This window comes from Ciconia boyciana, chromosome 3, assembly GCF_034638445.1.
Source record: "Ciconia boyciana chromosome 3, ASM3463844v1, whole genome shotgun sequence".
Lineage (NCBI taxonomy): Eukaryota > Metazoa > Chordata > Aves > Ciconiiformes > Ciconiidae > Ciconia > Ciconia boyciana.
Window position 1 is genome coordinate 5,808,814 of NC_132936.1, and position 20,889 is coordinate 5,829,702.

A 20,889-nucleotide genomic window follows, 5' to 3' on the forward strand; every position below is an offset into this window, starting at 1 on the left:
AAAACCAGCAAGCCAATCAGTTGGCTTCTGTGTGAAGCTTTGAAACTAGGTGAAGCCAGAGCTCATATTATTTGAATTTTTAGCAGACTGACAGCTGCTGTTCAGAGGCTCCCTGACAGCTGTTTGGCCAGCAATATGCCACTGCTGTGCTTCTAGCCCACATTGTCTGAATCAAAGGAGATCTGAGTGACAGTGTTGACATAAGTCAAGCCAGCAGCTTAGAGGACAGGCAAACCTTGGAGGAAGAAACAGTCTCTTGGGTATTAACCAATCTATGCTTTTTACTTGGATCTGTGTAGAATGTATTTTTTTCCTCTCTTGCTTTCTATAATATACTTCCTGGGCATATGCTGTTTGCATAAAACCTTCACAGTAATGGTGCCAATTACTTAGTCCAAGGGTGCCAAGTCCTTTCAGACAGGACTAAGGACACCCTTGCTGTCAGTATCAGAAGAAATAGGCAGAAAACATAATGACCAGGCCCATGGTTCCTCCCCAGTCCCTGCAGCGGCTTTCTGTAGGCTTGGTTCTCTAAGGTCCTTCCCCTGAAGCTCGTGGCTCATTCTCTCAAGCAGAGAGACCAACCTAACCTTGTTAACCCCTCAAATCTTCTTTCCCTTCGCCCTATGGCTCGTCTCTCTCTTTCCCTCTTTTGCTCTGTTTCCCAGACAAATTCAGGAACGAATCTGCACAGCTTTACAGGGTCCCCTTCCACCACCTGGACTCTGTTCTGCCTTTGTCTGTCCTCCACCTTTCTGCTCTCCTTCCTTTGCCAGACAAGACTGCCAAAACTGGTTCTCACCCAGGCTTTAGTTAATCTCCTTTTCAAAAGGAAATAGGACTCCTTTTATTCTGGACCTGACTCTTGTGAGGTGCTGCAATGAAGGCCCCTTTCAGTTCAGTAGATAAACACAAGCTTGAGGCTAAATCTTAATAGTCCCCATTAAGCATTTAATTCAGGTCTGTGAGGAACCTTACCAGCAGTGCTGGGTACACGTTTGCACAGAGATATCCGCAAAATACTAGAGATACATAGCAAATTCACCAGCAAGCAGCACCTGTAGACGCACATCCCCTTCACAGTCACATCCCGCTTGCAGTCACACCCATTCAAATCCAAAATGTGAAACTGTGGTGCAAAACAAGAGTGCCGATAGATTCACAGGCTCACAGGACTCCAGGATAATTCAGGTTGGAAGAGACTGCAGGAGGTCAAAGCAGAGTCAGTCGTGAGGTCAGACCAGGCTGCGCAGGGCTTTATCCAATCTGATTTTGAATCCAGATTGATCCAAACAGAGTTTTGGACATAAATAGTTGTAACAGAAAGTATAATACCTCTCCGGGTCAAAGTTAAATGCCAAGATGGTATAATAAGCCTCCCACGGTTCTATTTTCCAGTGGAGATCTGATTTTGGTACACTCCTCAGCCTGAGATCCAGGCTCTTTAGATGAGCTCTTATGGCATGATGCTTATTGCTCTATTTTGCCATGAGCAGAAGGCACTGGTGTGTTGTTGTGGAATTGTTATCCCACAAGCGTGAGGTTGTTTACCTGGCGTGCGAGACGCCAATATACACACAGGGCAGAGGTATTTTATTTCATGTCTGCGCAGAGATGGGTGCTAGGGGGTAGCTCCACAAAGCTAGCACAAAGTTCGGTCACACAGGTACAGTATTTATACAGTCTAGTTATGCATATGCATAAGTAATTACACAAAGCAGTTTTCTATTGGTCTACATTTCTCTTATTTCAACTTAAAGCTACAGTGCTACTTTAATATTCTGCACATGCTCAAAGGTGAGGGGTCTCTGCTTGGGCCGGGGTCTCCAGCTCGAGGGGTGTGACTTTTAGTATTATAATGAGGATAGTTTGCGTGAGGGTGCTTCTTATCACACTTCTACTAGTTGTTTCAGATGGTTCCCAAAACATTTTAATTAGCTTACTTATTTCTTCAGGATGTGCTTCTCTCCCAAGGACAGTAATTCTTGTTTAGATGTTCCACTTTCCAGCCTGAATCCCCCTTATCAGCTTTACGTAAGCCCTGGCCTTCCACCAGGTCCTGTTAGACTACACTGTTAGACTACAGAAGTAGTCTCCACGACAGTGACAAATTGCTCAGAAGGCAAATTATCATTAGAAGACCACCACTGCATTACGGCTTTGCTTTTCTCTGGGGATATATTGGTAAATAGACATGCTGTAACGGAAAGCTAAGAAATACTGACTAAATAACAAAGTCTAGTGATTCTTAAAATGTGAAAGACTCAGTGTGCTGGACCAGATGCCCTGTGAAACAAGAGTCCTCCCATTTTAAACTATCTTCTGCAAGGTGCTGGAAGAGGTGATCCAGACTAGTACTTTATACAATACCAGGAACCAACAGAAATACTAAAAGTTATGAATATCCTCTAGAATCAACTGCCTTGATTAGCAAAGGATGGTGACCTCCAGCAAGAAAAATTTTCAGCGCTGCTATTCCCACGCAACTGTGTTCATAGTACCTCAAGACGCATGCTGTTAGTTAAAAGCACATGCAATTGGCAGGATTCAGCTACCAATTCAGACACGTGAATTTAGGTGCCTGACTACAAGTGTCTATATGTGCCCTTGTGACTGAATTCAGCTGTCTAGCTCTTGAGTGTTGTTTGATGCTTTATGACAGCTGATGTTCAATGAGTAGTCCAGAAGAGTGTTGGCCTCTGAACATCAGGAAGGTGTCTCAAATATTCTAAGATGCCTGAAGTTGGACTAGATGTCCATGCCTAGGCAAGTAAGTAGAAGCTTAGTCTACCTTGTCATTATTCAGTGGAGATCTCCTGAATACAGTCAGTGGAGCCTAGACATTGATTTGACTTGACCTAAACAGACACTTAGGTTTGCTCAGCAGTAATTGAACCATGCCTTTAGTGTCATTTCAGACACCATCCAGCATTGGAGATACCTGCACAGGGTTAACAAATGTGACATATGTGAGATTTGTTGCCTTCTGGATCAGCCGGTGCAGACCAGGAAGGGTACCCCAGGGCACAGCTTGCCTTCAGCCAACCGAATAGAGCCCCCATTGTATATCAAAGGCAACCTGTCTTTGATAGTTGTGCTGCTCAAGGAACAACCTCTTAGTCATGTCATTATCCTCCTAGTAGGCTCCTGTGCAAAAGCCTTATCAGCTTTGGCATATACAAGACTTCCATGTGCCCTCCCATGGCCTTCAGTGACAGCATCCTCATTGTTGTTCCCAATACACATCTATACTTGGACACTCTTGGCTGAGAGACAACGTAGATATCTCACAGCTTCTTTCTGCCAAATTTTAAGTGAGTTTTAGACTGGTGTGAAAACAGTGAAACTTACTTCCACTCCCAGAAGGAGCATTTGCAAAGCATTTGGAGTTATTTACTGATAGAATTGATGGAAGTTACTTCTAGCAAGCTCTCCTGACTTGTGATAAAACACCCATGTGTCAAAGTTAAAATCTGCAAGACTTTTTATCCAGCCTTTGCATGTTTAGCTCTATCATGAGTAGAAGATAGATAGACAGATTTGTCTTGAGCCTAAAGGAGACACACAGTAGAAAGGAAACAGACTTGTTTCTGTATTAGACATTAAAAGACTTCTTTATAAAGTTTTTATTTAATTCAGACTGCTCCTTGCAGGTTTCCCTGCTTCTTAATTTCCCATACTGATCTCTTGTAGGCCATGTTAGGGAAAGGAGAGGCTTGAGAACTTATATCAAGACAGACAGATGGGGTTAGAGATGTTCAAAGATTCTGCAGAGAAGTCATGAGCGGTTAATACCTTCAATTTTAGGCTTAGACAGGAAACTCTTGTATGATTTCTGATCTCACCTAAATTATTAAATTCCACCAAAGTACTCCTGCACTGCACAAAAATTGATCTGAATGTAGAGGTTTGTGAGGTTTGGCTATAAGTGAGATTTGGCTAAAAATTGAAAAGGTGTATGAATCACTCTGAAAAACAAGCAGGGAAGAAACTGGGCATTCATGCTTTTCAGCAACGTTATTGATGGTATATTCGTCGCCAGGACATTACCCTGTGCTGGAAAACCACAGCTATGTAATTTCTTAGCTAAAGTGGTAGCCACAAGCCTGCTATAACCCTTCCCCCGATGCTCTGGAAGAGTATAACCATGAATCATAGTGGCAAACTGGTCTGTCAGGCTCCAGGAGAGGGGATACCCCTTGTCATCCAAGACACAGACACTGGGGAAGCAGCAAATGAGGTTAGCAAGGTACTTCTGGCATCTTAGGTTGCCTCCCCGTGACCTGGTTTTGCTGAGCAGGCTGGCATGGTAGATGTCCAGGTAAGCCAGCGTTAATTTAGGGTCCATCCTAAGAGACAGTACAGAAAGTGTATTAGGCAGCAAGCTATGCCTCATATTCTCCAAGCAACTGCACTAGATTTAAAGCTCTTCTCCAGCCAAACAGATTTCCAGGTCTATATCAGAAAGAGGAATCAAAGTGAGCTGAGTTCATTAGACTGGAGGTTTGGGAACAATTATAGAGGGCAGCACCTCTCTATTTTAGGTTTTTGTTTATATAAGCTCCCGAGTCCACACAACACACTCCAGAGATGCCTTATTCTTTACAGGAAGAGTGGAGAATATGTTAAGGAAGGCAAGGAGCCTCAGTGACATACTAGGTGGCACAGGGGAGTGGAAAGGATTTGATTTCCACTCTCTCACCCTCCAAGACTCTGGATTTCGAATCCACTGCTGAGAAATTTATTCCAGGAAAAATGGAGCCTCTGGTTCCCCTACTCTTCTGCTCTGATGTCAGGTGGATATCTCGCCAGCAGAGGGATGTTAGAAAACTTAGAAGGCTTCAAGCAGTTGTGTAAAGCCCCCTTGTGAAAAACAAACTTTGTGGGAGACCCAGATCCATCTATCAATCAAATCTAAGGAGCTTTGACACAGGAAAGTCAAAGGAGATGGAAAGCAGACCTGTGGAACCCATGTATACATGATGAGAGGGGATGGAGACTATCCTGGAACATAAAAATGCAAAAGAGATAGACTGATTAAAGAAAAATCTTGGTAAGTATTTAAGGTAATAGTTTCTTCCTTGACAAGTAATTCCTCAGTCAGGTTTTTGACCCAGTCACAGAGAAAGCCTAGCAGTCTTCCTGATATTTTTGATGTAAATGCACTTTTGGGAAATATATTGCTATAGTATCAATAAATGACATGGAGTGTTTAGACATACTGAGATCTGACATCTGGCAGTGTGTCCAGGTCTGAATGGATAGCCATCTGGAAAGAGGATGTTTTCACATCTACCTGCTTAGATAAAGCCACAGTTCTGGATATTTCACATATTCCAGCCTGGAGCCCTGTGTATACAAAGATAAATACTAAGGCACTTTAAAAAAAAAGCTTTTTTTTTTTTGAAAATAAAGTCCAACAATACACTTTTAATGGAACTAGCCAGGTATGTGAAATCTCCAAAATTATTAACTAGGTTCCCTCCACACTCTGGCTATAGCTTTACATACATGAAGGTCAGAAGGCACCACACTTTTCATCTAATCCAATCACCAGAACAGTGAGGACACAGACCCTCTCCAAGTGACCTCCCCATCTAACTCCTACCCTCAGTTTGAGCCACAGTCAATTACCCAGTCCTAATACAAGGATTTCAATCATGGAGGAATCACTTATTCCATAAGCAAGTTCTTCTATTAATTGGTAACCTTCACCATTAAAAATGTGTATATTATTTCCCATTTAGGTCTTGTCTGGGTTCAGCTTTCAAACACTGGCTCTCACTAAACCTCTAACTACCACATTAACTACTGCTCAGCTCAGTCTGTATGTTGTCTACAGAATCCTAAGGCCAGTAGCAAAATTAAATATAAATAAACATGCCTTCCTGACAGGGAAATAGCTTCATCGAATTGAAAGCAGAACTTGAAATGGTAACAGTGAATATGATACGGATTAAATTCAAAAGCTAGAAAAGCCATATCCTAGATCTTGTGTTTTACTTAAGTACAAAAAACCTTTCTACAGAGCAAAATGGCAGGGTCTCCACTCCATGAAGACTTTATCTATTATGTTTCCTCTAAACCAAGTAAGGCTGTACTGTACCTTGTATCTGAAAAATTTGCCCCCAGTTGATGGCATTTGTGTTTTCCAGTAGCTCCTGGTAAGCCTGTAGCTCCTTGTAGAAAACTGCATGAGCATTGGTATAATGGTCAAGGTCATCCGCCTCATTCTGGGGAGAAAAAATACAGAAGAATTAAAAATTCTCGCCCTTCCCACACACACATCATTCACATTGGAATCAAAACTCCCTGAAAGCCAACCCCAGAGATCTAAAAAAAGTTTTGAGCTTCAGGGTGGCTTCTTTTAGGACATTTTCAGTAGCGACTCTCAAGCAAGACAGTAGAAATATCTGTTGCTCTCCATGGTGTCATATTAGCAGAAAGCAGCAATGGTAGTAAGTCTTCATGTACCCAAGGGACAGTAACTCAAACCTGGTGGCAGTTTCTTGAAATTCTTGCCTAATTCATTGTTCAAAGCTCAGGTCTACTACTGGTTGTCCCAAAAACCATTCTGTGTTATTTTGTTGCTAAGGTCAATGTGTTCAGACCGCATCTTTTCTGGTAAACGAAATAGTACCAATGCTTGTTCTCTGCCCCTGAGCTGAAATAGCACAGCCTGGCCTTGTCAATACTATTAAACTCTCTTAGTCACCAAAACAGGTTGGAAATATCCAAACTTCCAATTGGGGATTGTCTGTGTCCTATGCTGACTGCTGCATTGCTGGCCTAGGAGAGCTGGTTGTCCTAGAGACCACGCCAAGGATTTAATTGTACCCCATATGAGCCTACACCAACAAAGGCTTGTCTCCTAGCCTGGAGTTGGGGAAGCACCCACAAATTCATGCAACTGAGAGAATGCTTTATCACGGTGCAGAAAGGGGGCTAAGGCAATGACCCCTCCCAGCTTCTCTTTGGCACTGCCAAGAGAACCAAAAGGCTGCAGAAGGACCTTTCTTTCACCTTATAGCCTCATCTGCCCCAACGCAAGCTCATTAAGGCTCTTTTTTCTGTCTGTCTGTACAAAGGCTAGAAAGACCAAAGAATCCTTGGAAAGTTTGGTCAAGTGGAGTGAGTGCAGGTAAAATGTGTCTGTGCATAAGCTATGCAGTTAATCTTCAGTCAGTGCAATCAGGATAATTACAATCAATTAGAGCATGTACTTCATAAATAAGTTTGGTTATACTATAATCGCTAGGCAGAATGTTTCAGGAAAGAGCAGCACTCCCTATAGTGGGCTTTGTGCTGACACCCACTGGGATGTCCTATTGCACTTTATGGTTCCCACCTCCCCCTGTTATGCACTTCCCAGATAAAGCTGGCCCCATCCACAAAGCTCTCAGAAAGCTGAGAGGAAGGCCGCAGTCAGGTTGGATCCACCTCTCAGAAATAAAGATAAAAAACATGTCAATTTACCTCCCTCTGTGGCCAGATGATAACGGCCTTGAAGTCTGGCCATGAGTCCACCACCACTTCCTTCCTGAAGGGGTTCCCTTGGTTGATGTTCATCACAGCTCCATAAACCTGCAGGGTGAAGAGCCAAGAGAAGAAAGACAGTTTGAGACATGTTAACATGGCACCTGTGTTATAAACCAGAGACTAAACCAGCGACACGGAGCTGAAAGCACACACTTAGATTTTCATACACACACACATCACATAGGTTGATACCTACACACTCATCTGTTGCTGTGAAAAGCCGAAATCAGGACTCAATAGTCAGGATGACTATTAAGCAGGTATTCTTTATTGCAGCGCTGGACAGCACTGGGGATTGCTCCGCCACAAGTGTTCCACCAGGTTAGCACAGCACATCAGTTCATATACAGAAAAATCATACATATTCATCAGATTTCCTGAAAAGGGTAGTTTTATGGTGATGAGTTCCCGGAATTCATTTACATAGTCCAAGCATGTGCAGTAAAATTAGGGTTAGGGTCTTTTCACCCTGCCAGTGGTCTTCCATAGTCTTCCTCACGTTGTCCGTTAGTTGAACTTTGGGCTTCCTTTGTCCGTATATAGTCATTGAATTAGCTCATCAATCCTTCGGCCTCGGCCTTGGAATGTCATAAGGGGGTCGATTTAAACTAGTTCTTTGGTGCTTATCTTTGGCACAAACCTGAGTTCCTGTTATCAGTGATTTAATTAAGAAGCCTAACGAGCTTGCTCAAGGCCTGTTTAGTCCTATCAGGTAAGAAGTTACAGGAAATGTCCCACCATCAACTCTGCTCAGCAGGTAACTAAAACTATCTTTGCAGAGGAAGAGAACATAAGAGAACAAGGATGCAAGTGAAACTCGAAGTAAGGTCTTAGTCAGGGATTGTCAGGGATTTAACCCTTTCACATCAATAAGGCATATTACCATGAAGATTAACCATTGCCTAACTGTGCCAACCCTAATTACTTTGGAGAAGAGGTGGACCGGTTTACTTCATTCTTAAGTATGTGGATTTGGGTTAGTAAGCAGGGCCAAACGGATATCACAGATGTAGTCATCTAAACAGCAAATATCAGTCAGTCCAGAAGAAGCACAACCCTCTCCCCACAGCTTTGATTCCCCAACAAACGTCCTGATTCACTGATGGAAATACCACAGAAAATGACAGGTCAGCGCTGTGTTACCTTGAGGGACTCGGGGAAATTCCACCTTAGCATTTTCTCCAGCATTTGCAGCTTCATGGAGCAGTTGAGCACCAGCATCTTCCTTGCTGGGAACACACACAAGGTATAAAGAGTCCCTCAGAAAAGCAATAAGGTGGAGGAACTGAGTGGCATAATTGCTAATTTCATAAAATACAATAGCTCCCACAAGTGCCCTGTTTCAGCATTTTCCTATGGAAAACGTTTTGGGAATCTTTTTTTTTCAGTAGATGGATGTGCAGAGAACAGCAAGATGGGATGGTGTTTGGCAGACCAAGTTGGAGTCAGAAAATCCTGGGCTTAATTTGTTATTCTACACCAGGTTTCTTGTGCAACACCAGGCAGGTCACTTACAGATAGGTTCAAAAAGAGGGCTTTCTCATGTCTGCCCCAAAAAATCTTGTTAGTTTTTGCTGGTAAAAACTGTACAAAAAAATTCTTACCACACAATTCTTTAAGCCTAGATAGGACTGATCTCTCTTACTGGTTACTAACAAGTAATTTGTACTATGTTAATTCAGCCTTTAACTTTTTAGGCTATGATTTGGGACATGTCATCCCCAAGAGTAACTTCTTCAGCAGAGGAGTTACTGCAAGAATGACAGCCACAAATCTTATTTGTTAAACAGCTGCCTTGCCTTGCTAATTTTTTTTTTCCTTTCCACCTTTGCTGTAAATCCAAACTAGCCCATCCAAAACAACATAGTTACGGTCTGTCAAAAAAAAGCCAACAAAAACCAACCAAACAGAAAACCTCAAAAAACCCTGAAAGCAATAAAAATGTATTATCACTTAAAAAGCCCAAGGAAAGAATTCAAATCCTAAGGTTTCTCAGAAGTACCACATCCCTCCTCCTCTCATTTACCTCTTAAATGTGCACCAATTAATCTGAAAAGCATTTCCCTTTGCTGCAGTTCATTAGAAATCTTAACATACCTTACAAATTATTGCAGCCATCAAGTATCTACCTTACTACTAACACACATCTCATAAGCAGCCACCTCTCAGGATCACAGATGGAGGAATAAATCTTGTAGCAAGGGGCTAGGTGGTCATCCACCCTCAGCTCCCATGGTCGCTTATTAGACACTATATGGCTCCTGCAAAGGTACTGATCCAACAGACAGATCACAAGTAAGACAACAATCAGGTGTTACTCAATCTGATTTTCCTGTGTTTTTAAAGGAAATAAAAAGCACCCGCATACTGCAAATGTTGAAGGGTCTCAGCATTGATGACTTATCTTGTCAGCACTATATATTAACCTCACAGTTGATCTTCTAGTGCAAGTTAGTCAAGGTGTCTTTCCAAGATCACTTCTATGACTCATCTGTCACCCACAGAAAAAGGCTTCTATTCACTTATTCTTAATAGAGTGTGCCAATCTGGCCATTTTCTCATTTTGTTTAATTCTACAGATTGCACAGCATGTATTTTTTACTAAAGGCTTTTGCATCTCCTAACTTGAATCTTCCTTCCAGGCTGTGTTTAGGTTTCAAACATTTAGTCCAGTTTCCAAGTGACAAGGCTTTGTTTAACAGAGAAACAACGCAACAGTCAGCACTAATTGCCTCTTCTTGTTGTCCTCAGCAAACAGATTAAGAGTTGAATAAAGCATAGCATTAAGCAACACCCGCAGACAATCTGCTCCCCAGGTCAGGGTAGAGATACATGAACAGAGCTAAGACACCTGTGCCTTAGATAAGAAAATATCTTCCAGCATCCATGGGATCCACCATCAGCCTCAAGCCCTCCCCTTGTTCCTTGTCTTGCTTCACCAAACATAAAAATTAAAAAAAAAAACCTCGCCCTGTCTATGATCACATGTGCATATTTACCTTTCTTGAAGCTTATACTTCATTTTCTCACCATTTTTCAAGGGGAAGATTGCCTCTGTGTCACAGTGCATCAGTATACATGCAACTATATCTAAAGGTAGAGTTGATACGTGTTTGAATATATAGCTACTGTTACTTAAGGACAGTTCTTACACCCTTATGCCTGGAAGTACTTTCAGATTGAAAACAAGTATTGCACCAATAGACCACCCGATCGCTTACCTGCTTTCAGTCTTGTAGCTCGTACTTCCAAAGTGCAATGATAAACTTGAAGTTAGGAGACAAAATGCATCCACTTTGTGGCTGCTGCTGCATGGGGAATGACAAGAGTCCTTGTCCAGAATCTTAAAACTATAATTTTACTGATCCAAATTGTTCTAAACTGGTACACTGTTCCTAAAAGCTTTATTCTTTCTTTCTTTGGGGGAGCATGGAAATAAAAGCCAGAACCAGCCACACTTTTGGAGGAGGGACACTGTAAGCACAGTTAGTAAAGTGTCAAAAGGCTTGTTCAAGAGTATAGGCTCTAGCAAGAACCTTTAATTTCTTCATTACGACATTTAATCTCTTTGCATTCATACCAGTGAATGATCTGCTTTGCACATACTTGTAATTATCCTTTTTCTTCTCAGTGGTAGTGAAATTAAAGCAGTCAATTCTCATTCTCAGTGCCAACCTTCATACCCTGAGGGAATTAAGAGCCTGAGATAAACTGAGACACGTTCTGCCAAAGAGAAAACCAACCCAGCCAAGCAGCCCCAGGCATCATTTTGAGGTGGCAGCCCTGTTCACCCTTTGCCTGATTTTTTGGTTGTCCCTTACAGTCCAGTCTGATGATGCCAACCCATATCGCCCTTTTGATTTGGACTTGATAAACTATAGGGCAGAAGAGTCAATAGAGAAGGAACATTGAAGTGTTATGGGAGAGCACGTGAAGAAAGATGCTTTATTTGAGCATGAGGAAACTTGATATGGGATATGGATTGATATTCCTGCTATATCTTAAGAAATCTGTAGCTTGTAACTTACCTACTTGAAGCCAAGGTTTGTGAAATTGAAGAGTTTCAGATGCTCCCAAGTCAAACCAAACAAATTCACAGCTCCACGCACACTGATCAACAGTGAACCTTCTCCTAGAAGAGCCCTCTAATCTCATCAGAAACCAAAATCTGACCATTCTGCAACTCTGCCCAAGGGTATCCACCACCAAATAAGTTGAGCTAAGACCACTTCCTAAAAGTCTGGGTTTATGTTCCTGTTTTATGTTGTCCTGTTTATGTGTGCATGACAACCCCAAAGTAACAACATCCACAGCCAGCCAGCCTATCATAAATCACCCAATGTCAGGAAAAAAAAAAAAATTAAAATAATTATGGCTTGCTTCTGTAACTATCTAGCCCTGTAATATGGTACCTCTGTTGCTAGTGGTACACTGCGATTGAGGCTCATCAGGTGCTCTTTGAACGTTTTACTTAGCTGTGTAATTTAGCCTTTCCTCTAACTGACCAGGTGTCTGCAAATAATTATTTTTGTTATCTTTGTATGGTACAACCACAGTTTTATACAGCCAGCAGTAACAAGCAGTTATTCTATGTCAAATGAGATATTTATGACTAACATAGTGATATAGTATAGAGAAATACGGGCCAAGTATGATAGCAGAGGCCTTGAGAAATGGAGATATGGGATGCGGTGCAGAGAAGTACAGGTGTGGGGTGATAAGCGATGGGGCACGGGAGAGCAGTGAGGGTGATAAGAGATGAGGCTTGGCACAGGAGACCTCTCAGCTACAAAGAACTCACCAACAATTGGCTCAGGAAACACAGACCCGCAGCTGGACAAAACTGGTTTTAGGAGTAACAAAGAAATAGCACCTAACATACATAAAGGTATTACACACTCCCCTCCAAGGAGTGCTTCCTCTTTGCATTTAAATACTATTTTGAGCATGCAACATTGCAATCTAAACAACTAGATTTGGAAGGGAAGAGACCGCAAATCTCAATTTCAGGAGCTGACCACATAGGAATAATTGCAAAAGGTCTTGTAATTACAGCCTTTCTTGGGGAAACAAGAAATGCTGCAAATAGCTAAGCAAAACTTCATCCTACTTCAGTACCCTGTCCTTCAGAGTGTCAGCATGTATGATTGTTGTGGCTTAACCCCAGTCAGCAACTACGCACCACACAGCCGCTCGCTCGCTCCCCCACGGTGGGATGGGGGAGAGAATGGGAAAAAAGGTAAAACTCGTGGGTTGAGATAAAGACAGTTTAATAGGGAAAGCAAAAGCCGCGCGCGCAAGCAAAGCAAAACAAGGAATTCACTCAGCACTTCCCATGGGCAGGCAGGTGTTCAGCCATCTCCAGGAAAGCAGGGCTCCATCACACGTAACAGTTACGTGGGAAGACAAACCATCACTCCAAATGTCCCCCCTTTCCTTCTTCTTCCCCCAGCTTTATATGCTGAGCATGACATCATATGGTATGGAATAGCCCTTTGGTCAGTTGGGGTCAGCTGTCCCAGCTGTGTCCCCTCCCAGCTCCTTGTGCCCCCCCCCAGCCTACTCGCTGGTGGGGTGGGGTGAGGAGCAGAAAAGGCCTTGGCTCTGTGTAAGCACTGCTCAGCGGTTACTAAAACATCCCTGTGCTATCAACAGTTTTCAGCACAAATCCAAACCATAGCCCCATCCCAGCTACTATGAAGAAAACTAACTTTATCCCAGCCAAAACCAGCACAATTATTAAAAGTACATCAACAATGTATCACTACCTTGTCAAAACCATTTAATTGTCTTTGATGGACACACACTTCACAGATTTACTTCCTTTTCACACCTATTTGTACACTTTGGCTTACACAGAATCTTCTGGCACTGTTACAGAGTACCTTACTTTAAGAACTTGCTGTCTAGCCATGAAACTAGCTACTCCCTCATTCCGATGTTGTAAAAAGCAGTGAGTAACCAACCCCTACTCCATGCTTTCATAAAATGCTTTACATCTTCATTACTTCCTTCTTCTTATTTCAACTTTCCTATGGAAGCTATATCATATCTCTGACTCCTACTTACTGCCCTTCTCCATAAAAAGGTATCTACATGGTTTATGAAGTTCAAAACCCACATGGTAAATTGCTTGCAAGTAGATCACCCTTAATGAAAGCAAAGGAGTGTATTTTTACTTAACAAAAATTAAGATAGCAGGCATGCAGGAAAATCATTGACCCATAATCTGGATTAAATTACTTTGGGGTAGCGGTTATGGCAGTAAATGCTCCCCTTGCTGAGTGATCAAAAATTTGAGAAATATTTCTAAATATTTATATAGTTTTTCATGTGATTCAGTAAAAAGCAAGTCGTTAGCCTGGTTTTCATGATCCTACATGTAGCAACTACAGAGAGGCTTTTAATCTCTCATAGGAGAATAGAGATAATTAGCTCATATCTCATTAAGAGTACCAGCAGCTTGTAACCAAAAGAACAAGTGTTTGCGTGGTAAGTCAATGTAAAGAGCACTGCTGTCTTCTAGCAGATAATTTGACTGGAGAAAGCACTTTATAACAACTGAATCTTTTAAGGGAGAAGCTCTATAATGGAAAAAATAGAGGAGAGATTAAAGTGCATAGGAAAATAGACTACTTTTGACTTAATTTTCTTCCTCGGAAGTGTAGAATATCTGACAGTTAATGAAATATAAGGTGAGTACACAATTCTGAGATTAGAGCTTTGCTTTATAATGTTCTTATCTGCTTTCCCCAACCACCTGGATAAATCAGATGTGAATGTTGTCTTTTTTTTTTTAAAGTGGTGAATATGAAAATGTAAAAATATCCTGCCCATTTGATAAAAATTATTCAATTTCCTTCCATGGAGGTTCTTTATTAAAAAATGGGAAGAAAGTTGAACAGGGGATTTGCAACTGAGCATTAGATAATCATATTTTTACTACATGTTTCAGGTTTAAAGAGGATTTAACTCCAAAACAAAAGTTAATTTGGTATGGGATACTGCCTTCACCAATTTCAAGATGTGATATAAAAGTCCAAATATAATGGAATAGGTTGCCTTATTCTATAGAAATGCCCAAAAAACCCCAGGATCCATTTCCCTCCCTTCTCCTAAGACAGTACATATCATCAATAGAAGTCATCACAGGTCCAAAAAAAAGCCCTAAAAAAAAAACTTTGATTGATCACTTAAATCACTAGAATCCCAGTCCCAGAATGCCTCTACAGATTTATATACCAATATTCATGGAAAATGTTTTAGCAGAAATTCCGCAGTCACAACAGTAAAGCATTAAGAAGAAAACAGTTTCCATTATCAGCATCCTGATGCTCTACATTAACACAGAGTGCTGGCCTAGGTTATCTTCTTCAAAGGAGACTCCATATATTTCGGTTTCTCAAAGGAAGTCCACCTTCTCATAGGTCTTTTCAATGAGGGTTAATATGTTCTTCAAGTCAGCTGATTGCTGAATAGTGTTCATATCCTTCAAAAGACCTTTCTGATTTTTTATCTTCAAAATTTCTTCCTTAAGACCGAAAGAAAGAATAATAGACAAGAAATTTTAAAAAAAACAGCTTTCATTGAGTCCAAAAGAAATTTCACTTTCATGCAGCCTAGGTGTACCTAAATACAGCTAAAATAAAAAAGATTCAAAGACACGGAATGAGACAGTCTTTCTTCCATCAGTTACAGAGAGACAGATTTCAGAAATGATTACAGGTTCCCTAGGACCATAGCGTTCCTAAGAAAAGACCTGTGATCCTTTAAATGGCAGGTTTTCTAGGGTTTTGTTCTGTTTTTAAAATGTAAGCATATAGTTCACAATGAAAAGAAAAACAAAAGAAAGAAAAAAAGAACAAAGAGAAAACCTCCCAGTATTTCAGAATTGCCCCCTCTGGCAGAGGTTAAGTGATAAAAGCACATTCTGCTGCCTTTCTTCTCATAGTCAAGGTGTCTCTGAAAATATATTCCATGCTCACCTGCAAAATGGGTGCCTGTAAACTGCTCTTGGGAAGTTCTGGAAGGTGGAGTGCTCCGCTGCCATTTTCCTGGAATACCTAGAAGGGGAAAAAAAGAAAAAAAAACAAAACACAAAAACAAGCATCAGGCACACAAGTAGGAAAATAAACTGGCTGTCATTATCCAACTTCTGAAAACTAAACTTCTTAATTTTGCAACTGAAGTTGGAAAAATTGAAAAGATACATTCCCAAAGGCAAATAAAGCCTTCCTTATATGACGCTCTCTGCAGAAACAGCTTGGGTGCGATAGGAAACACATTCTCCTTAGAGGAATGCAATAACATCCATTGGAAATACCTTCCTGGCCTTTTTTTCATCTTCCTCTAACTGGTTCTTGAGCACCTGGATTTTGTACTGCAGTTGCTGTATAGTTTCTTCAATGTGTTCTGCTGATCGCTCAGCTTCATTTATTTCTTCCTAAGACAAAACAGACACAAGACCAGAACAAAATTTACTTTAGAGATTATGAGCCTTTTGCGTATAAGATACTGATAATCAGCATCAGCTGAGTCACTGAAAAACCATCCAAAAAAGATACACTGCTTTGTAGCAAAGGTGGGTGACAATGATGAACAGTGGACAACTCCTGCAGAACAGCACAGGCATGGCCAGCAGTCTGTCTACTAAAAGTTACAACACACTGAGCAGCAGTGGACGGGTAAGACGTTTTCCTCCCTTCCTTGCCTTTCATACCTGCAATTGTACCAAGGACTCTTCATTTGTCTCAAGCATTTGTTTCTCTGCCGTTTGAAGGCTCGGGACATTCTTCAGGTTGCCCAGCTTCCCTGGAGGCACCTTGAAAGTCTTGAAAAATCTCAGCACCCTTTATTACAGAAAAAGGAAAGCATGACTTGTTTGGAGTTCTTTGCAAAACAAAAAGAAAACTGACTAACGATTTCTCTGGGGAAAAACTAAACTCGGTTTAGCCCAATTGCTGCCACTGAGGTAAAAGGATCCAGACAGGAAGAAAAACTGTCTTGAATTGTTTTCCAAAATCATGTGGAATGCATGTCTAAGGAAGGAACTAGGAAGAAGAAATCCCACCATTCTAACCTTTGCTATTACACTGACGTTGTGTGGTTTCTATCCCACTGGTCTGTACACTCCCTGACTATAAATTGACATTAACTAATATTTTCCCCTTTGTGACCTTTCTGCTTTTTCAAAGTAAAACTAAGTTCCAAAAGCAGCATTTTTCACTGCTTCCCAACAAAGATCATTTTAATAAAATCTGTAAATGCTCTTGTGAAACATGACATATAGTTTTATGCCAGACAAAGAGTTTTAGCTTGCTCTCAAAGGTCCTTCTGATTCTGAGGAAGACTTGAATTCTTCCAAGTTGGATCTGTCTTAGATACACCAAACTGCCACAATTTCCATGCATTTCAGATGAGATTGCAGGAGTTTGGCAACTCAGAAATTAAACATGTTACAAATTAAACACTAAAAAAAGAAAAGAAAACCATTTATGAAAAACTAGCTCCTCATGTTTGAATGAAAAACATGCTCCTCTACGTTGATAAGAACCTGGTATACCGACACACATGCACACAAAAATTCTCAGACACTCAAGCATACATAATTCCTCCCACAATGACAAAAAGGCTACAAGTTATGTCCCAACACAAAACTTAAATTCTCTTTGAAGTAACTTCAACCATCAGAAAATGAATTAGCATTTAAAAAAATTTAGCTATAACTGCTCCCACCACTATCATAAAGTGATAACAAAATAAATAGCTGCCCACAAATTTAAACCCTATATAAGGAGTACAATGCTGATTCAAGGAGCTCTTAAGAATACCTCCTAGGTTCTGGTACTCATACAGAAGTAGTTAAAGTGGGTCTTTCAACAACTCTTGCTTGTCCACTTCAATCAACGTACCATCAAGATATTTCCCTCCTTGATTTTGCATCAACTCTCCCTTCCAAGATTTCCTAAATGTGATTGCTCCCAGAAGCAATTCTGTAAACAACTGGATAAACTAAATCCCTTCTCTCCCTCTGTATTTTTTTTATAAATATAATTTCTTACCTCTCTTTCAGTAAATTGAGGTGCTTCTGAACATCGTCTTTTCTCTCACTTTGTTGGCACAAAACAGATCTGGAAAGAAAATAAAGGCAGAATTTTCATCACAAAGCCTGTAAGCACAGAGAACACATCAAGTAAGTGAACACAGTCAGAACTCCTCTAGCTAAAAATTTCCTACTTCAGATAGAAAGTGTTATACTGGACAAAATACACACAGCCAGCCATACTGCCGGACAAAATATACACAGCCAGCCATATTGTCCAAAAAAGCTCCAAAGCTTTTCCAGTTCAAGCAATGTTATGATTTTTACTTCATTCCTTATGGAAACAAAGAACCACCGCCAGGATATTTGGCACTTACAGTATTACTGAATCCATTACAGTTTCCAGAAACTGCCTACTGCTCTCTGAGAGAGTCTGCCAAGATCTTATTTTAGCACTGGTTAGCTTCATTTTTTTTGAAGAACCTTTTTCTCCTGTTAACACAAAGGAAAAAAGGAAAAGATATGATTTGTCAAACGTGGATAGACAGCTTTGTGACTCCATTCAGTCAGATCATACTAAAAGGTGTAACAGTTAAGATTCTTCCATGTCAAAAAACTATCAGGTCAAATCTATCCACGCTAGGTGGTACTTATTATTTGCAAGTCACAAGTTGTTTAAAAAGCACAAAGTAGAACAGGTTCTTTCTTACAGCAGTTTCATTCTAAACAGATACTTCCCCAAAATCATCGGCGATACAAGTGAGAAAAACCAGAATGAGATAAAAGAAAGAGTGGGAATATACATAAGCGAGAAACTCAGTGCAGCAGGGGCCTCATCTCATTTGTATGTTCAATACAACACATGCCAGCCTTAAGGCAGAAGGTTAACAGAGAAGACAGTGACCTGTGAAGAGAAAGTTAAAAAGTTCAGGGTGCTTGTGGTGGAATTTACAAGAGAAGAACACTACTTGCAAATAAAAGCATATGATTAATACGTGCATACACAACTCATAGAATATGAATGCATGCTGGCTAAGACTGTACTGCAAATACTCGCTGTTACTGTTCAGAAAGAAAATTTTGAAACTTATTTCAGTGACATCTCATCTATGATTTCAACATAGCAGTTACTACTTTTACTTTCAGTGTTTTTTCAAAACACTGAATTTGCACAAGACAAACATAAGGAAAGAATACTATCCTACCTGCAGGGGAATAGTCCCCATGTTCCTTAGCTTTCCTTTTGACTGTCTGAGTGACCTGCTGAAGAGAAAAATTTACAGCAAGTATGGTAATTTTGAAACATCCTCTGCTGTGCAACCATTCATTTACTACTAGCAACGCGCTATAAAAAGGCTGTGAAAGCACTTTAGTGCTTGACAGAGCTCTGTTGTTGTTGACCACCAAAAAGGCTTTTTGAACTGTGAAACAGTAGTTCATCTCAAGAAATTTAAGGAAAGCAATTCACTCTTCTTAGTTCCTCCCATTCAAAGAATAAGGTCATGAAATAAGAAATGCACAAGATGTTTGGATATCCAGCTGCATCTCAAGATCATGCCATTCATAAGTTAAGTGGTTAAGCAAGCTCTCTCCAACAGAAAGCTGCCTAGGCCAATCCTGAGCTATGCAGAGAATACTGTCCACAAGTGAATAAACATCACCTGAGCTGCATGAACTCTGATTTTATCACTCTGTTCAAACAGATGCTATGCAGCTCTTCAAAACCACACAGCTGGCTTGCCTTTTTATTAATCATTAGGCAAGGCTTCCCTCTACTTGTCATAGGCACAGTAGCACGCAACTAGAAATTCTGGAAATCAGGGAGCAACTAAGGCAGTGAGTATCAAAGGAGCTGTTCACATTGGACATTTCCTCCAGAGGACTATGTTTAGTCAATGAAATATTCTCTACAAATTCCAGTAAAGAACTGGGCAAAAATGCCTCTTTTTTTTTTTTTCCCATTTGGTTACTTTTCTAATTTGGTTGATCCAAAATAATGATTACCTTTCCTTTTTGACCTTGTTTTCTTCCTTCTCCATCTGTTCCCTTTCTTTTGCTGGAAGACCCTTGTTGATGTTGTGATTTAAACGGTTGTTTTGCTGATCCCCCACTAGTGGTCTCCCCCATTTTACTGGAAGATGCATGGTGGCGTTTCATTACCTGTAAACCAAATTGAACAGGAGGAAAGAAAAGCAAATTTAAAATCCAGCAATTATAATCTGTACAGTACAAACTACACATTAACAAGCAAAACAGCGGAAACACCCAGTGCTGAATGAGCCCAAATGTTTGCATATTTGCCAACCCAAAGCCTAAATCTTGCATATTTATCTAAGTGCAGGACCACTAAAAAAGCATCCCCATTCGCCTTTCAGACAAGTCTTTGCATGTTCCAAATCTCTTTCTAAACTTAAAAGCCCGCATGCCTGTATGCCAAAGAGCAGCAATGGCAATGCAACTGCACTGAGAACAGTCTAATTTGTTCTTAAAGGCCTCCAGCAACAGAAATTAATTATCTTTCTAATGCAGTTCAGTGCAGTGATCCTATTACCAGAACTTTTTACCCCAGCACCTAACCACAACGTCCCTTGCTGCAGTTTAAACCTATAGTTTCTTTTCTTACTCACTATAGAGATGGAGGAAAAAGAAGTCACACAGAAGAAAGTAATCATTACACTCCACTATCCTTCTCTTTTCTAAGCACAACGACTCAGATGTATTCAGTTTTTCTTTCATCCTCTCAGGCCACTCCTTCCCTCATGCAGAGGCCCCGTCACGGCTCACAGGCGACAGTCGCGACCGACATCAGGTAAATAAGCCCTGCCTCTCCCCTCCTTCAGTAACTACCATAATACGGAGGCCGTGGTCTGCTTCTCAGGACGCACCTCGATGGGCAGCGCGACGTCTCTCCGTGTCGCGACAGCGTTCGCGCGGGACAGCATTTGCAGCACACCTCAGCGTGCGAGGCGCGGACTACAACTCCCGGCATGCAACGCTGTCCGCCACAGCTGCAGCACTGGTTCACTGAGCGAAAGGCATGCTGGGAGTTGTAGTCTTCGCCATCCGTGCCTCCCCTGTACCTCCAAACTCCTGCTCCCCGTTGCTGCCGGATAACAGCGCGGGAACCTCCACAAAACCTCCCACCAGCTCACCCCGCTCCGAGACTCACCACCCCGGCACCTACTCAACGCTCCCGCCGATTCCGCGTTAGACTGCCGAGCCGTTAACAAACCGTTTTCCCCGCGCAGCCGGGCGCATGCGCACTGCCCCAACCCCGCCCCCTGGGAGGCAGGAGGGGCGTGGGGGGG

The 20,889-nt window shown here is 41.4% G+C and overlaps 2 protein-coding genes across 6 annotated transcripts; both read right to left on the bottom strand.

The window, feature by feature from the left end:
- Positions 1–3,922: 3,922 nt before the first annotated feature.
- On the bottom strand, positions 3,923–8,760 carry GLYATL3 (glycine-N-acyltransferase like 3). The gene is made up of 5 exons (XM_072855527.1): positions 8,683–8,760; positions 7,477–7,584; positions 6,107–6,233; positions 5,223–5,349; positions 3,923–4,349 (listed from the first exon to the last, which is right to left on the bottom strand). Exons 1-5 carry the CDS (start codon positions 8,758–8,760, stop codon positions 3,923–3,925), a joined length of 867 nt encoding a protein of 288 aa, XP_072711628.1.
- A 4,038-nt stretch (positions 8,761–12,798) lies between these two features.
- On the bottom strand, positions 12,799–20,859 carry CENPQ (centromere protein Q). Of its 5 annotated transcripts, none has more exons than XM_072858320.1 (9): positions 20,766–20,859; positions 19,586–19,741; positions 18,787–18,844; positions 17,959–18,073; positions 17,601–17,669; positions 16,259–16,388; positions 15,863–15,982; positions 15,525–15,602; positions 12,799–15,070 (listed from the first exon to the last, which is right to left on the bottom strand). In XM_072858320.1, exons 2-9 carry the CDS (start codon positions 19,736–19,738, stop codon positions 14,942–14,944), a joined length of 852 nt encoding a protein of 283 aa, XP_072714421.1. In that variant the 5' UTR covers positions 19,739–19,741; positions 20,766–20,859; the 3' UTR covers positions 12,799–14,941. The 5 variants fall into 5 exon arrangements, with proteins under 5 accessions (XP_072714421.1, XP_072714422.1, XP_072714419.1 ...); XM_072858321.1 differs by having other exon boundaries at positions 20,751–20,858; XM_072858318.1 differs by lacking the exon at positions 20,766–20,859 and adding an exon at positions 20,467–20,621 and having other exon boundaries at positions 18,787–18,841.
- Between the last annotated feature and the right edge of the window lie 30 nt (positions 20,860–20,889).

Coding starts and splice junctions, on each gene's coding strand:
- GLYATL3 (XM_072855527.1), bottom strand. CDS start 8,760: ATGCTGGTGCTCAACTGCTCCATGAAGCTGCAAATGCTGGAGAAAATG. Junction 7,585..8,682: donor ATTTCCCCGAGTCCCTCAAG/GTAACACAGCGC, acceptor TTCACCCTGCAG/GTTTATGGAGCTGTGATGAA. Junction 5,350..6,106: donor GCAAATTTTTCAGATACAAG/GTACAGTACAGC, acceptor TTGTATACACAG/GGCTCCAGGCTGGAATATGT.
- CENPQ (XM_072858317.1), bottom strand. CDS start 20,523: ATGCTGTCCCGCGCGAACGCTGTCGCGACACGGAGAGACGTCGCGCTG. Junction 19,742..20,466: donor ACGTCGCGCTGCCCATCGAG/GTGCGTCCTGAG, acceptor TTTGGTTTACAG/GTAATGAAACGCCACCATGC. Junction 18,845..19,585: donor AACAAGGTCAAAAAGGAAAG/GTAATCATTATT, acceptor TTTTCTCTTCAG/CAGGTCACTCAGACAGTCAA.